General features: G+C 37.3%; 1 protein-coding gene across 8 annotated transcripts in view; it reads left to right on the top strand.

The window, feature by feature from the left end:
• Positions 1–16,101, top strand: part of USP47 (ubiquitin specific peptidase 47) — a 116,575-nt gene that overhangs the window by 42,927 nt on the left and 57,547 nt on the right. For all 8 annotated transcript variants that reach the window (XM_063671149.1, XM_054437473.2, XM_063671148.1 and 5 more), the window contains 3 exons: positions 563–676; positions 8,593–8,731; positions 14,233–14,329. In XM_063671149.1, the coding sequence (XP_063527219.1) occupies positions 563–676; positions 8,593–8,731; positions 14,233–14,329 (350 nt within the window). The remainder of the gene's footprint in view (positions 1–562; positions 677–8,592; positions 8,732–14,232; positions 14,330–16,101) is intronic.

Here is a 16,101-nt window from a genome sequence, read left to right as displayed (position 1 = left end):
GGAGAGGCTTTTCCTTGAGGAGTCTTTCTAAAGGCTATATTGTATACTACATTAGTTTTATTTTTGTTACATTACATAATTACGTTACATAATTATTTTGGTTGGGTTGCTTAGTATGTTGCTTATCTGGTATTTTTCATCATATTTATATATCAAAACATTTTGGTTTTTAGTTATGTAAAATTATCTTTGGTCAATTTTCTTGAAACCCCATTAAATATCATATTGCATATATTGTATAGAACATGGAAAGAGAAATGTTTATACATTTCTTTTTATGTGTATGTAGTACTTAACATTACCTCTTAACTTTCACCTTTTCTCTTTTTAGTTTTTTAGATGTTGGGGAATGTGAGTCTCTGGGATACCTATCAGTGTATGCACTGTTACTGGGCTTAGTTATCCCAGTTAATGAATAAGTGAGTTAATTCCAAGCCTAGATGAAGAGAATTTTACCAGATCATTACTAAAAAAATACTATTTAAATGTAGATATGTATCTATTTACAGATTACTTATTTTATGTTTCTCATAATCTGAAATATTATGTTTTATGTCCATAGGCACCACTGGATCATACCAGTGACAAGTCACTTCTTGATGCTAATTTTGAGCCAGGAAAGAAGAACTTTCTGCATTTGACAGATAAAGATGGTGAACAACCTCAAATACTGCTGGTAAGCTACTTAGAAAGCCCTGTATTTATAATTTTTGTGCACTGTCACCTACTACTTGAGGATGCAGTTTCCCAAAGGAAATAAGATGTGTTTTGTAATTTGTGTAATAAATTAATATTTTTTCATTTTATGTTGGTTTGTTATAAGTGTGTAGAATAACATAATTACACTGGACATCCATAGCACCATTATTTGTGTATACAGTCTGTTGCTGCCTTGGATTTAACATATACTGCTGTCTTTGAGACCACTGCCACACCCGGGATGGGGGTGGGTCTAGGATAAGTCAAAGGAAAGTGCCACAAAGATCTCCTGTGTTTCCGTAGTGACCCTTCCTTTGTTTAAGCATTTGCTTGGTTGCTGTAAATCTTTGGTGGTTTTCATCAGGTTTTTCAGTATCTGCGAGAAGGTCATTTCCATTCTCACTTCCTCCCCTAACCTGCCACCTTTTTTGGAATGACTGGTGTATACATTAAATGTTTTACTTCTATTCTTTTAATGTTTATCCCAATTCACATTTCAGTAGACTTTCCTGTTCAGCCCAGTTGCCTTAGAGATATCTAATGCAGTAACTCCCAATTTGAGGGCTATTCCACCAGAGATTTTTCAGTACACTGTAGAGGACATGAGTTAAAAAAGAGTAAGAGGGAGGGGCCAAGATGGCTGATTAGAAACAGCTGCGGTCCACGGTGCTCATGGAGAGGAGTGAAAGGGGTGAGTGAATACAGCACATTCAACTGAAATATCCAAGTTCTCGCATTGAGACTGATTAGGCAAACAACTCAACTCAAAGAGAATGAAGAAAAGCAGGGTGGGGCAATGGCCCACCCAGGAGAGACACAAAGCCAAAGGAATCCCCACCCCCAGCCAGGGGAAGCTGTGAATGATTGTATGACTCTGCCCAGGAAACTACGCTACTTTCATGGATCTTTGCAACCCTAAGATCAAGAGATCCCCTCAGGAGCCCACGCCACCAGGGTCTTGGGTCCAATACACAGAGCTATGTGGAATCTTGGTAGAGCAGCCACTTGGGCACACATATAGACCCCAGGAGTTTTACATACTCTGACCCCAGGATCCCCAACAAGGTGGGAGGTCCATCCATACATACCCCTAGGAAGGGGGCTGAATCCAGGGATCCAAGCACCATTGTTCTGCAGGCCCCACTTCCACAGCACCTCACAAGCTAAGACCCACTGGCTTGGAATTCAAGCCAGCCAACGGCAACAGGCTGAGGTCTGCCTGAGATGGGATGGAGTTCCCGGTGGGAGGGTTGGCCACAATCTCTGTGGTTCCGTTCACTCAATCATTCCAGCTGCTGGCTTTGGAGGGTTCAAATGGTCTGGACAAGGAAGGATTCCCCCCAGTGCAGCACAGCTGCTTTGCCAGATCATGGCCAGACTGCCTTTTTAAACTGGACCCTGATCCATTCCCCCTCACTGGGTAGGAGCTCCTTGCAGGGGCTTCAGTTACTCTAGCCAGAGTTATACGGACAGAGCTTTGATCTCTCTCTGGGATGGAGCTCCGGGTAGGGGAGAGGGGAGGCCACTGTCTCTGCAGTTTGATTGACTCAGCCATCCAGCCTGCAAGCTTTGGAGAGTCCAAACGGTTCAAATGGGGAAGGGTCACCACACAGTGCAGCACACCTTCTTTACCAGAAGGCAGCCAGACTGCTTCTTTAAGCACGTCCCTGATCCTGTTTCTCCTGACTGGGTGAGACCTCCCAACGGGTTTTCAGCAACTTCCTGCAGGTGCATTCAGGCCAGCAACAGGTCAGGACCCCCTGGTACAGAGTTTCCAGAGGAAGGAGCAGACTGCCATCTTTGCTGTTTCACAGCCTTCACTGGTGATACCTCCAGGTACGGGAAAAACTGAGGCAACTAGGGTCTGGAGTGGACCCCCAGCAAACTGCAGCAGCCCTACTGAAGAGTGGCCTGACTGTTAAAAGTAAAACAAATAAGCAGAAAACAATAACAATAATATCAACAGAAAAGACCCCACACAATCCCTATTCAAAGGTCAGCAACCTCTAAGATCAAAGGTAGATAAGCCCACAAAGATGAGAAAGAATCAACACAAAAATGTCAAAAACTCAAAAAGCCAGAATGCCTCGTCTCCAGATGACCGCAGTGCCTCTCCAGCAAGGGCACAGAACTGGGCTGAGGCTGAGATGCCTGAATTGACAGAAGTAGGTTTTAGAAGGTGGGTAATAATGAACTTTGCTGAGCTAAAGGAGCATGTTGTAACCTAATGCAAAGAAGCTAAGAATCGTGATAATACAGGAGCTGACAGCCAGAATAGCCAGTTCAGAGAGGAACATCACCAACCTGATGGAGCTGAAAAACACACTACAAAAACTTCACAGTGCAATGACAAGTATCAATAGCAGAATAGACCAAGTAGAGAAAAGAATCTCAGAGCTTGAAGACTGTCTTTCTGAAATAAGACAGGCAGACAAGAATAGAGAAAAAAATAATGAAAAGGAATGAACAAAACTTCCAAGAAATATGGGATTATGTAAAGAGACCAAACGTACAACTGACTGGGGTACCTGAAGGAGACAGGAAGAATGGAACCAAGTTGGAAAATATACTTAAGGATATCATCCAGGAGAACTTTCCCAATCTAGCAAGACAGGCCAACATTCAAATTCAGGAAATGCAGAGAACCCCAGTAAGACGCCTGAGAAGATTAACCCCAAGACAATAATCGTCAGACTCTCCAAGGTCAAAATGAAATAAAAAATGTTAAGGGTAACCAGAGAGAAAGGCCAGGTCACCTACAAACAGACAAACAGTAGACCTCTCAGTGGAAACCCTATAAGCCAGAAGAGATTAGGGACCAATATTCAACATTCTTAAAGAAAGGAATTTCCAACCCAGAATTTCATATCTGGCCAAACTAAGTTTCATGAGCAAAGGAAAAATAAGATCCTTTTCAGATGAGCAAATGCTGAGAGAATTCATCACCATTAGGCCTGCCTTGCAAGAGCTCCTGAAGAAAGCACTAAATATGGGAAGGAAAAACTGTTACCAGCCACTACAAAAATACACTGAAGTACACAGACCAGTGACACTATCAAGCAACCACATAAGCCAGGAAAATAACCAGCTAGCATCATGATGACAGGATCAAATTTGCACCTAACATTACTAACCTTAAATGTAAATGGGCTAAATGCCTTAATTAAAAGGCACAGAATGGCAAGCTGAATAAAGAGCCAAGACTCATCGGTATGCTGTCTTCAAGAGACCCATCTCATGTGCAAAGACACACATAGGCTCAAAATAAAGGGATGGAGGAAAATTTACCAAGTGAATGGAAAACAGAAAAAAGCAGGAGTTGCAATCCTAGTTTCTGACAAAACAGAGTTTACACCAACAAAGATAAAAAAAAGACAAGGGCATTACATAATAGTAAAGGGTTCAATCCAACAAGAAGAGCTAACTATCCTAAATATATATGCACCCAATACAGGAGCACCCAGATTCATAAAGCAAGTTCTAGAGACCAACAAAAGAGACTTACACTCCCACACAATAACAATGGGAGACTTTAACACCCCACTGACAGTATTAGACAGATCATCAAAACAGAAAATTAACAAAGATAATTCAGTACCTGAACTCAGCTCTGGATCAAGTGGACCTGATAGATACCTACAGAACTCTCCACCCCAAAACAACAGAATATACATTCTTCTCATCACCACACGGCACTTACTCTAAAACTGATCACATAATCAGAAGTAAAACACTCCTCAGCAAATGCAAAAGAACTGAAATTACAACAGACTGTCTCTCAGACCACAGCACAGTCAAACTAGAACTCAAGAAATTCACTCAAAACCACATGACTACAAAAATTGAACAACCTGCTCCCGAATGACTCTTGAGTAAATAATGACATTAAGGCAGAAATCGAGAAGTTCTTTGAAACTAATAAGAACAAAGAGATAACATACCCGAATTTCTGGGATGCAGCTAAAGCAGGGTTAAGGAAGAAATTTATAGCACCAAATGCCCATATCAAAAAGCTAGGAAGATGTCAAGTTAACAACCTAACATTACAACTAAAAGAACTAGCGAACCAAGAGCAAACAAACCCCAAAGCTAGCAGAAGACAAGAATAACCAAAATCAGCACAGAAATGAAGGAGGTAGATAGAGGCATGAAAAACCTTTCAAAAATCAACAAATCCAGGAGTTGGTTTTTTGAAAAAATTAATAAAATAGATAAACTGCTAGCTAGACTAACAAGAAAAGAGAGAAGAATCAAATAAACACAATCAGAAATGATAAGGGGGATATCACCACTGACCCCACAGAAATATGAAAAACCATCAGAGAAGACTGTAAACATCTCTATGCACATAAAATAGAAAATATGGATAAATTCCTGGACACATACACCGTCCCAAGACTGAACTAGGAAGAAATTGAGTCTCTAAATAGACCAATTAAAAATTCTGAAATTGAGGCAGTAATAAATAGGCTACCAATCAAAAAAAGCCCAGGACCAAACAGATTTACAGCTGAATTCTACCAGAGGTGCAAAGAAGAGCTGGTAACATTTCTACTGAAACTATTTCAAAAAGTTGAAAAGGAAGAACTCCTCCCTAACTCTTTGTATGAGGCCAGCCTCATCCTGATACCCAAACCTGGCAGAGATACAACAGGAAAAGAAAACTTAAGGCCAGTATCCCTGATGAACATCGATGCAGAAATCCTTAATAAAATACTGGCAAACTGAATTCAGCAGCACATCAAAAAGCTTATCCACATGATCAAGTTGGCTTCATTCCCAGGATGCAAGATTTGTTCAACATATGCAAATCAATAAATGTGATTCATCCCATAAACAGAGCTAAAGACAAAAAACACATGATTATCTCAAAAGATGCAGAAAAGGCCTTCAGTAAAATTCATTATCCCTTCATGTTAAAAACTCAATAAACTAGGAATTGAAGGAACATACTCAAAATAACAAGAATCATATATGACAGGCCCACGGCCAATATCATCCTGAATGGGCAAAAGCTGGAAGCATTCCCCTTGAAAACTGGCACAAAATGAGGATGCCCTCTTTTACTACTCCTATTTAACATAGTATTGGAAGTTCTGACCTGGGCAATCAGGCAAGAAAAAGAAATAAAAGGTATTCACATAGGAAGAGAAGAAGTCAGATTATCTTTGTTTGCAGATGACATGATCCTGTATCTAGAAAACCCCATCGTCTTATGATGTATTTTCATAAAATCAGCTTAAGCTGCTGATAAGCAACTTCAGCAAAGTGTCAGGATACAAATTCAGTGTGCAGAAATTGCTAGCATTCCTGTATACCAACAGCAGGCAAGCAGAGAGCCAAATCACGAATGAACTCCCATTCACAATTGCTACAGAAAGAAAATACCCAGGAATACAGCTAACAAGGAAAGTGAAGGACACCTTCAAGGAGAACTATAAACTGCTGAAATAAATCAGAGAAGATACAAACAAATGGAAAAATATTCCATGCTTATGGATAGGAAGAATCAATATCTTGTTAACGGCCATACTGTCCAAAGTAATTTATAGATTCAATGCTATTCCCATTAAACTACCATTGACATTCTTCACATAATTAGAAAAATCTATTTTAAAATTCATATGGAACCAAAAAAGAGCCTGAATAGCCAAGACAATCCTAAACAAAAAGAACAAAGCTGAAGGCATCATGCTACCCAATTTCAAACTATACTGCAAGGCTACAGTAACCAAAACATCATACTGCTGGTAAAAGAACAGACACATAGACCAATGGAACAGAATAGAGAACTCAGAAATAAGACCACACATCTACAACTGTCTGATCTTCAACAAACCAGACAAAAGCAACAAGGAATGGATTCTCTATTTAATAAATGGTGCTGGGAGAACTGGTTAGCCATAGGCAGAAAATTGAAACTGGACTCCTTCCTTACACCGTAAACAAAAATTAAGACAGATTAAAGACTTCAATGTAAAACCCGAAACTATACAAAACCTTAGAAAAAAATCTAGGCAATATTATTTAGGACATAGATACAGGCACAGATTTCATGATGAAAATGCCAAAAGCAGTTGCAACAAAAGCAAAAATTGACAAATGGATCTAATTAAACTAAAGGGCTTCCACACAGCAAAAGCAACTATCATCAGAATGACCAGACAGGCTACAGAATGGGAGAAAATTTTTACAATCTATCCATCTGACAAAGGTCTAATATCCAGAATCTACAAGGAACTTAAATAAATTTACAAGAAAAAACCAGACCCATTAAAAAGTAGGCAAAGGGCATGAACAGACATTTCTCAAAAGAAGATATACATGCAGCCAACAAATATGAAAAAAAGCTTAACATTACTGATCATTAGAGAAATGCAAATCAAAACCACAATGAGATACCATCCCACACCTGTCAGAATGGCAGTTATTAAAAAGTCAAAAAACAAAAGATGCTGGCAAGGTTGTGGAGAGTAAATTAGTTCAATCATTGTGGAAAATAATGTGGTCATTCCTCAAAGACCTAGAGGCAGAAATACCATTTGACCCAGCAATCCCGTTACTGGATATATAGGCAAAGGAGTAGAACTCATTCTGTTATAAAGATACATGCACACATATGTTCACTGCAGCACTATTCACAATAATAAAGACATGGAATCAACCTAAATGCCCACCAATGATAGACTGGATAAAGAAAATATGGTTCATATATACCACAGAATACTATGCAGCCATAACAACTAACGAGATCATGTTCTTTGCAGGGAGATGGATGGAGCTGGAAGTCATTATTCACAGGAAACTAACACAGGAACAGAAAACCAAACACTGCATATTCTCACTTACAAGTGGGAGCTGAATGATGAGAACACATGGACACAGGGAGGGAACAACACACACTGGGGCATGTTGTGAGGGAGAGCATTAGGAAGAATAGCTAAGGGATACTGGACTTAATACCTAGGTGATGGGATGATCTGTGCAGCAAACCACCATGGCACACATTACCTGGGTAACAAACCACATCCTGTGCAGGTACACCTGAACTTAAAAGTTGAAAAAATAATAACTTAAAAAATTAAAATGCCAAAAAAAAGATTAAGAAAACCTGGTCTGATTTACCTCACTCTTTTACAGGCTGAGAAATCTAAGGCTTTATGGACTTTTTCAGAATCCTTCTGTTTAATGACACTTTTCTCAGGAAAGATTGTTCTATTTGATGCTTTTCATTTAGAAGTTTATTGTGAATAACAATGCCTGTCTGGATACTAGACAGTAATTAAACACAGTCCATCCGTACTGAAGCAGTAACAGAATATGCTCTCTGATCTTCATTAATTGCATCATTTATTTTTATGACATCATGAGAAGATTTCGATTAGTCTGAGTGACATTGAAATCTAAAACAGCTATTAATTTAGGGAACTCTGGATTCACAATTCAGGGATTCATGTTTTTAAATGCTTAAGAATTCTTCAGTTCTGTTCTAATTGCTTGTGCTGTTTTTATGTCCCTTAATCCTTTTCAGCATCTTCCTTATTAAAATGAAGTTTCTTGTCAGAGACAGTAGGAAACTATCCATCTCACCAACAATAACTGTGTGTCCCCTATGTGCTAGGCCTACGTGGCAAGGATGATATAAAAATGAGTGATAGACTGTCATCATGGAGTACAATGGTACTTTTGATTTATTAGTACCAAAAATCTTCTCTCATGTAAACAGAAAATTTGAAAGAAAATTTAGAAAGTAACACTTTGGAAGGGGACATGAGCACCTTTCCAAAGTGTTTTGTATCAGGCATCATTCAAACCTTCCTACAGGAAATGGTGAATGCTGTTGTTTCAGCAACATTTGCTATTTACTAACTATTTGAATATGTTGCATTTTAGGAGGATTCCAGTGCTGGGGAAGACAGTGTTCATGACAGGTTTATAGGTCCACTTCCAAGAGAAGGTTCTGTGGGTTCTACCAGTGATTATGTCAGCCAAAGCTACTCCTACTCATCTATTTTGAATAAATCAGAAACTGGTAAGATTTGTTGTATTTTCATAAAATCATAGGGTATTAGATCCAAAGTAATCTTAGCGATTTCAAGCCTAATCCTCTTATTTTATGGATAAGAAAACTGAGACCTAGAGCAGGAGTACTAGCTAGCAGCCGCAAAGTTAGAAAAAGTATGTGGTTTACTTTTCCTTCAACCTACTGTTGTTTCTACTGTATTGCTGCTGCCGCTATTTAATAATAACGTAAACATTATTGAATATTATGTTTTTAAGGAAGACTTTACTTTTCTTTTTTCTTTTTTTTTTTTTTTTTTTTTTGAGACAGAATCTTGCTCTGTTGCCCAGGCTGGAGCACAGAAGCATGATAATGGCTCACTGCAGTCTTGAACTCCTGGACTCAATCAATCCTCCCACCTCAGTCCCCTAAGTAGCTGGGATTATAGGTGTACTGGGCACAGTGGCTAACACCTGTAATCCCAGCACTTTGGAGAGGCCAAGGCAGGAAGATTTCTTGAGCCTAGGAATTGGAGACCAGCCTGGGCAACCTAGCCAGACACCATCTCTACAAAAATCAAAATAAAAAAATAAGCTGGGCGTGGTCGCTGTTGCATGTAGTCCCAGCTCCTCAGGAGGCTTAGGTGGGAGGATTGCTTGAGCCCAGGAGGTCTAGGTTGCAGTGAGCCATGATGGCGCCACTGTACTCAGCTTGGGTGATTGATTGAGACCCTGTCACAAGTAAAAAAAAAAAAAAAGAAAAGAAAAGAAAAAAAATTCAAGACTTCTTTTTAATAATTTTCTATTTTGAGTATACTCTGAAATTTTTAAAGTGGACTTCCTCCAGAAAGGAAAGTCTGTGTTGTCTACTTCTACAGTACTTCCATTTTGAAGCACATGGGCCATGCTTATTTTATGGGTCTGTTGTGTTATCTTTTAGTTTATTCATTTTAGTGCTTGAAATGAATCATGTCATTTTGAAGTTTCTGCTTTTTTCTCAATACGATTAGGCCTACATTTTTTAATTTTTTCACTTTATTGAGCAAGTAAAATGGCTTTTTTATGCAAAGGTTTATTTACATATAAGATTGTTTAATTGCCTAATGAATAAATCTTGATAAATTTACATATTATTTCATCTTAAAACAAATCTTTGCAATAGATAGTATGTTTTATGTTGAAGGAAATGAAAACTGGGGTTCAGAGAAGCCTTTGATTGCATATCTCATTAATGGTGTTTCATGCTAAGTATGGCTTCAGAAGCTTTACTCTTAGAACTTCAAAACAGATGATTTTAAATATTACATTACAAATATCAGTGTAAAAAGAACACTAGTGTTACATTGCAGATTTCTTATTTTTAATTTTATTATTATGTTATAGAGATTAGAGTCTTGCTTTGTCACCCAGGCTGGAGTGCAGTGGTAAGATCATAGCTCACTGCAGCCTTGAACGCCTAGGCTCAAGCGATCCTCCCACCGCAGCCTCCCAACTAGCTAGGACTACAGGTGTGCACCACAATGCCTGTCTTTTAAATTTTTGTAGAGATGAGGTCTCACTGTGTTGCCCAGGCTAGTCTTGAAGTAATCTTTCTGCCTCAGCCTCCCAAGTAGTGGGGAATGCAGGTGTACATCACAATGCCTGGCTTTTAAATTTTTGTAGAGATGAGGTCTCACTATGTTGCCCAGGCTAGTCTCAAAGTGATCTTCCTGACTCAGCCTCCCAAGTAGCTGGGATTATAGGTAGAAGCCATGGTGCCCAACTCCAGATTTTGTTTTAATGTCATCTGTAATCTTTCATTTACTATATTTACTATATTTTGTAATTAGAATTTAGAATAATTTCCTCATAGCTAGTTATTGTGCAGTTTTAATGGTTTATTTGTTCTAGAAATAATAGTAAAACCTGATTATGTTTGGTATTTAGGATTCATTTCTATCAGTAGAACTTTTTGTAGCAAACAACCACAATAAAAAAAATAGAAAATTATCTTTGATTTCAGATAATAGGAGGTAATAAAACTTTCCCATTACACTATCTAGAGTAGTGATTCTCAGATTTTAATTTCTTTAAAATTAATTTTGGGGGTACTTGTTTAAAAATGCAGGTTCCAGCCAGGCACAGTGGCTCACTGTTATAATCCCATCACTTTGGGAGGCCAAGGTGGGCAGGTCACCTGAGGTCAGGGTTTGAGACCAGCCTAGCTAACATGGTGAAACCCCATCTCTACTAAAAATACAAAAATTAGCTGACCGTGGTAGCAGGTGCCTGTAATCCCAGCTACTCGGGAGGCTAAGGCAGAAGAATCGCTTGAACCCAGGAGGTGGTTGCAGTGAGCCGAAATTGTGCCACTGCACTCCAGCCTGGGCAACAGAACGAGACTCTGTCTCAAAAAAATAAAAAAGAAAAATGTAGGTTCCAAGGCATTACTTCCCAAAATGCTGATATAGCTGCTCTGTAGTAGGCTGGAAGAAATTGCATTTTGTTTCTTATTATTCTGAGATAGCTACATTATTCTGAGATAGCTGAAACTCTGTGAGAGAGTTCCAGATTTAACAAATCAAGATTCTTGAGATATTTGCTTTGTCTTCTGACAATTGATTCAGTCATTTTTGCACCAAGTATTTACAGAACTCCTACTTTGCTGTGTACTAACTTCAACTTCCTGTGGTTCTTTGAGGCCTGTGAATTCCTTGAGACTAAGACATGCTTTTTAAAAATGCTCTTTCTTTGATTATACAAATGTATTAAAATACATGTCATTGTCTTACTATAAAATAAAAAAGTGAAAATAATTTACAGTACTACTAGCACCACTTCTAGCAATTTTGCATATTTTTATCTTATCTTTCCTCTATATGTGTACTTTTCAGAAAATGGGGAATCATGAGTAGATTTTTAATTAATGTTTTTCACTTAATACCATATGAAGAGTATTTTTTAATGTTATTAAATAGTATTTTAATATGGGGCTTTAAATGGCTAAAAAATAGTTTCATTGTATAGGTTCAGATATTTAAACTGTCTGTAATTATTAATATTGCTGATATTATTATGAAAATTCTTATACATACATTTTTGTTTTCATCTCTGATTATTTCCTAAAGATAAAAATTCCCAGAAATTATATTAGTAAGTTGAAGTTTACTTTAAAAAATATTTTTAGAAGTCTTTGCTATACATTGCCATGTAATCAGTCTGTTCGCATTTACTGTTCCTCACACACCTCTACTCCACTCCCTTTCCCTACCTGTACATTTTCCTCCAGTGTTCTAGGGGTCCTGCCTTTCTGAGTTACTCTATAAGCATCCAAGGTGGTTGTGTTCAGAAATTATTTTATCAGGGGTTGTGTTCAGAAATTATTTTATCAGATAAAATTATTTTATCAAACCATTGAGTTTGCATTTCCTTAAGAAATTATTATAAATATTGGCACCATGTGTGAAATGTTCTTATTAGAAAATACTCTCATGATTTTAACTTAGGGCTCTAGAAACACATTTCTCAGTAAAGCAATGGGTTTGGGTACTCAACATACTCTTTCTTGTCTCTTTCCTACCACTTCCCACTGGTAGGCAGCTACTGTTGATAGGAGATGGTGGGTTGGGGAGAAATAAGGAGTAGATTGAAGGCTAATGTGAACTTACAAGTGATTAGAAACTAAATCCATGATACCTGTCTTTGGCCAGTTTCTTTAACAACCTTTTTATCTACTTCAGGAGTTGGCCTATTTGATTCCACTTCACTGGGCCTGTTTGATTTCTCCTTCCTTAGCGGTTGGTTCTGTTTAGGATTTCTTTTTGCATGTGCCCTCTACTGGGTGGTATGTGTTCTCATATTCTTCTTGCTTACTGACTTATACTAAAAATATTGATTCATAACTATTTCAGATGTAGAATCCACTTGATAATAGCTGCCATTTGAAGTTTGTTGATTTAGACAATGCATAATGAGAAAGGTTTCTGTTAATTCATTAGCACTTTTAATAGTGTCACCAAAATCGTCATACTTTTGGAAAATAGTACATTTATGTGACACAGTGTTCATTCTGTTTAAATATGGTGCCAAATCAAGTACAAAAGATCAGTCATATGTGATTTTTATACCTGATGGCAAAATAAAGAGCTATGGCAAAAATTAATTGCCATTACTCTCTTCTTCTCTTCTCAAGCCTACCCCGAAAACATTTTTTTAAGCCCAGTAAAGGGAAACAAGGTCACAAACAAGTGATACATGATTGATGTGTATGTACACAAAGGGTGATAGTAGTATTCATTTACCTTGTAAGGCTCCAAGTAGATTGGTTCTCCCCCAGACTGTTGAGGAATTGGGAGAAGGAGGACGGAGAAGAAAGGAAATCCCAGGGCAGCCTCAGCTCGGAAGAAGATACAGAACAACCTGGTCTCCTGGACAAAGTGCTGTTGTTTGTGGGAAAGGGTCTGTTTGTATGAACTAATGAAATAATGTTTTTTATTATTAATAATCAGGTTAGATACTGTACAGACTTGTGTTACTTGTAAGTCATACACATTGCCCTCTCATGTGCATCTGCTGCTGTGCTAAGTAATAGGAGAGCTAGAAATCAGATTTAACCCCTGCTTTCACAGTCTGATGGGGAAGACATATAAGCAAATGGGTCATTACAAAACAGTGAGATGAAGGCTCTAATATGGATTAAATATAGGATCCTATGAGAACAACTCAAGTGGGGAATAGTCTGGAATAGAAGCAGTTTAAAATAATGCAGTGATGTAGATTAAGATATAAACAACCCATGCATACACGGTTCTTAAAATAAAGGTGAAAAAAATAAAAGCTTGAACCTTAGTACAAAGTGAAAAGCAGATAGCTACCATACTTGGTCTTTTCTTGGAATCATACAAGTACAGATGGTGTGGATCCATATCACCCTTTGCACAGCATGCTGATCTATAGAATTTCATTGACAGGCTTGTCGAAACAGATGAAGTCACTCTGCATTACTTAGAGTCTCAGCTTTTGTGAGTTTGCATGTAGTGAATTTATCTCATATGTTATCATTCTTACAGAAATTGGTTTATAGGGCTTGATGACAGGGATAACTGGTTCTGTATAGTCTTTTTACATTGGATGTGTGTGATGCTATTTAAAGTGAATATGTTTATACTTTTCCATTATTATCTAGTTTAATATGTTTAAAAGTTTAATATGTTTAAACTTTTAGATTTTGGGGGAAAAAGATTATGTCTATGCCAGTAACACATACTTTACTGAACATATTACTCTTAAAATGTTAATGTCTTATAATCTCCATGTGTATCTCTGGACGTATCTATAACAAGGTATCCTGACATTTTCTGCAAAACAAAGCTTACTTAGAGCACATATTAGAAAAGGGATCTTTTCTTAGGTGCTATTGAACAAATTGAAATAATTTCCAAATGAGTAGTAACTTTAACCTCTGAATATTTACTATAAATTAAATTCTTATTATGTTTTTGTTATTTTTAATGTAAATGCTGATTAATGTATATTTGTATTTTCTCTTTAAAGGATATGTGGGACTAGTAAACCAAGCAATGACGTGCTATTTGAATAGCCTTTTGCAAACACTTTTTATGACTCCTGAATTTAGGAATGCATTATATAAGTGAGTATTCAAAAAATTGTATAAATAAAATTGATTCAAGAATGAAAATATCTCTTTTAACAAAATGTATCTTCTTGAAGTTATTTTAAAGTTTGGGGCATTTCTCACACCATAAGATATAACTTCTTTCCTATGTAATAACAAAGATCTTGTGGAAAACAGGTATATGAAAAATGTGTGCAGAGAGAGAATCAGAAGTATATAGAGAGCAAAAGGATAAAATTGATAAGATTTACATGTAGGGTAAAAAGCTTCCCTCTCTTGTAGCCTTAACACCCTTTATGAAGAAATAAATAACTGCTTTTGAGAGAATTCAAATATATAAATCCATACTCTCCTTCCACCTCTCAATTTAAGTATCCAAAGTTTTTTTTTTAACTTGCAAGTTTTGTTTCTAATTAAAATATGATACTTACAGCTTGTTTCATATGCGTGTGTGTGCCTGTGTGTGTGTGTGTGTGTGTGTGTGTGTTTCTAAAAGACTCCATATACATCAGATAGTTTAAAATGCTCTATGGAGGAAGTCTGTGTTTAAGTAAACCGTGAAGTCAGACATTTATTTTTGTGAATATCCTATTATGACACATTTAACACACCTTTGCTTTGTATATTTTCTTTAAGATAAACACATAACTTTTTAGTTTTTAAGATACTTTTAAGTATGAGTAAACTGATTTTTTTTCCTTTGTGTTACTTTCCAGTAACATCTTTACATTACTGTAAATATGTATTTAGGTTATTTTTGGAACTTTTAATATTGCTTATTGTATTACTCAAACAACATTATATCACCATTAGATTAATCTGTCAGCTTGTTATCTGAACTTACTTGTAGAAGTTGATGTATTTGTCATTCTGTATGCATGTATTGCCCTGTAGTGTTTAAATGCTAGGCACTTGGTGGATAGAGAGGGAATTAGAAATAAGATCTTTGTTCTTGAGTAATTTATAAGTCTTTCTACAATAGCAATATGTATATGTTTGAAATAGTTTAAATAACATTTAAAGACAGCCAAATACCATTAGAGTTTAAAGAGAAGAAAGGTTGGTGAAACTTGGAGAAGAAAGTAAGCTTCAGGTAGGTCATGAAGCTAGGTATGGTTTGGCCAGGTTGAGAAGAAAGAGAATACACTGTGCAGATAGGAGGCCTGTCAAAAGTGAAAGTGAATAATAGGAAGAGCTACCTGAGTGTTAGTTATTGTTTGTATCAGGTAGTGTTCTGAGCACTTTATATATAGATTCACTTAATTCTCATAGTAACTATATGAATTTTATGCTATTATTGTCCGCATTTTACAAAGAAGGTAACTGAAGGCACAGAGAAGAAATAGCTTTGCCTGAAAGCACACTGCTAGAAGTTGCACCTAGTAGATGCCAGGATTCACTACCCTATTCTGCCTGTACACTAGCGGATGCCAATAAGCACAGTGTGTTGCGGGGGGCTCCCCCGCAATCTGGTTATGGATCAGCATAACCAGAGTTTTGTCAGAGTACTGGAGGATGAGGTTAATAGAGTTCAGAGCCTGCTCTCAAAACTAGCACAGACCAGATAGTTGGACGATGTGCCTGTTTTAGGGAGTATGCATAGGAACGGGGATCGTGGGCACTTATTTAACCATCTGTTTTAATACTCTGAAAGTGGACTGTAAATTTACAGCACTGTAGAGGAAATTAAGAGGATAGCCAGGGCTATTCATCAGCAAACATGTATTGGACACTTACTGTGTGCTAGGCATTCTTTTAGATGTAAGGATTAGAGTGATGAGTAAGAC

This window comes from Pongo pygmaeus, chromosome 9, assembly GCF_028885625.2.
Source record: "Pongo pygmaeus isolate AG05252 chromosome 9, NHGRI_mPonPyg2-v2.0_pri, whole genome shotgun sequence".
NCBI lineage: Eukaryota > Metazoa > Chordata > Mammalia > Primates > Hominidae > Pongo > Pongo pygmaeus.
This window is presented reverse-complemented; position numbering and strand designations above follow the sequence as displayed.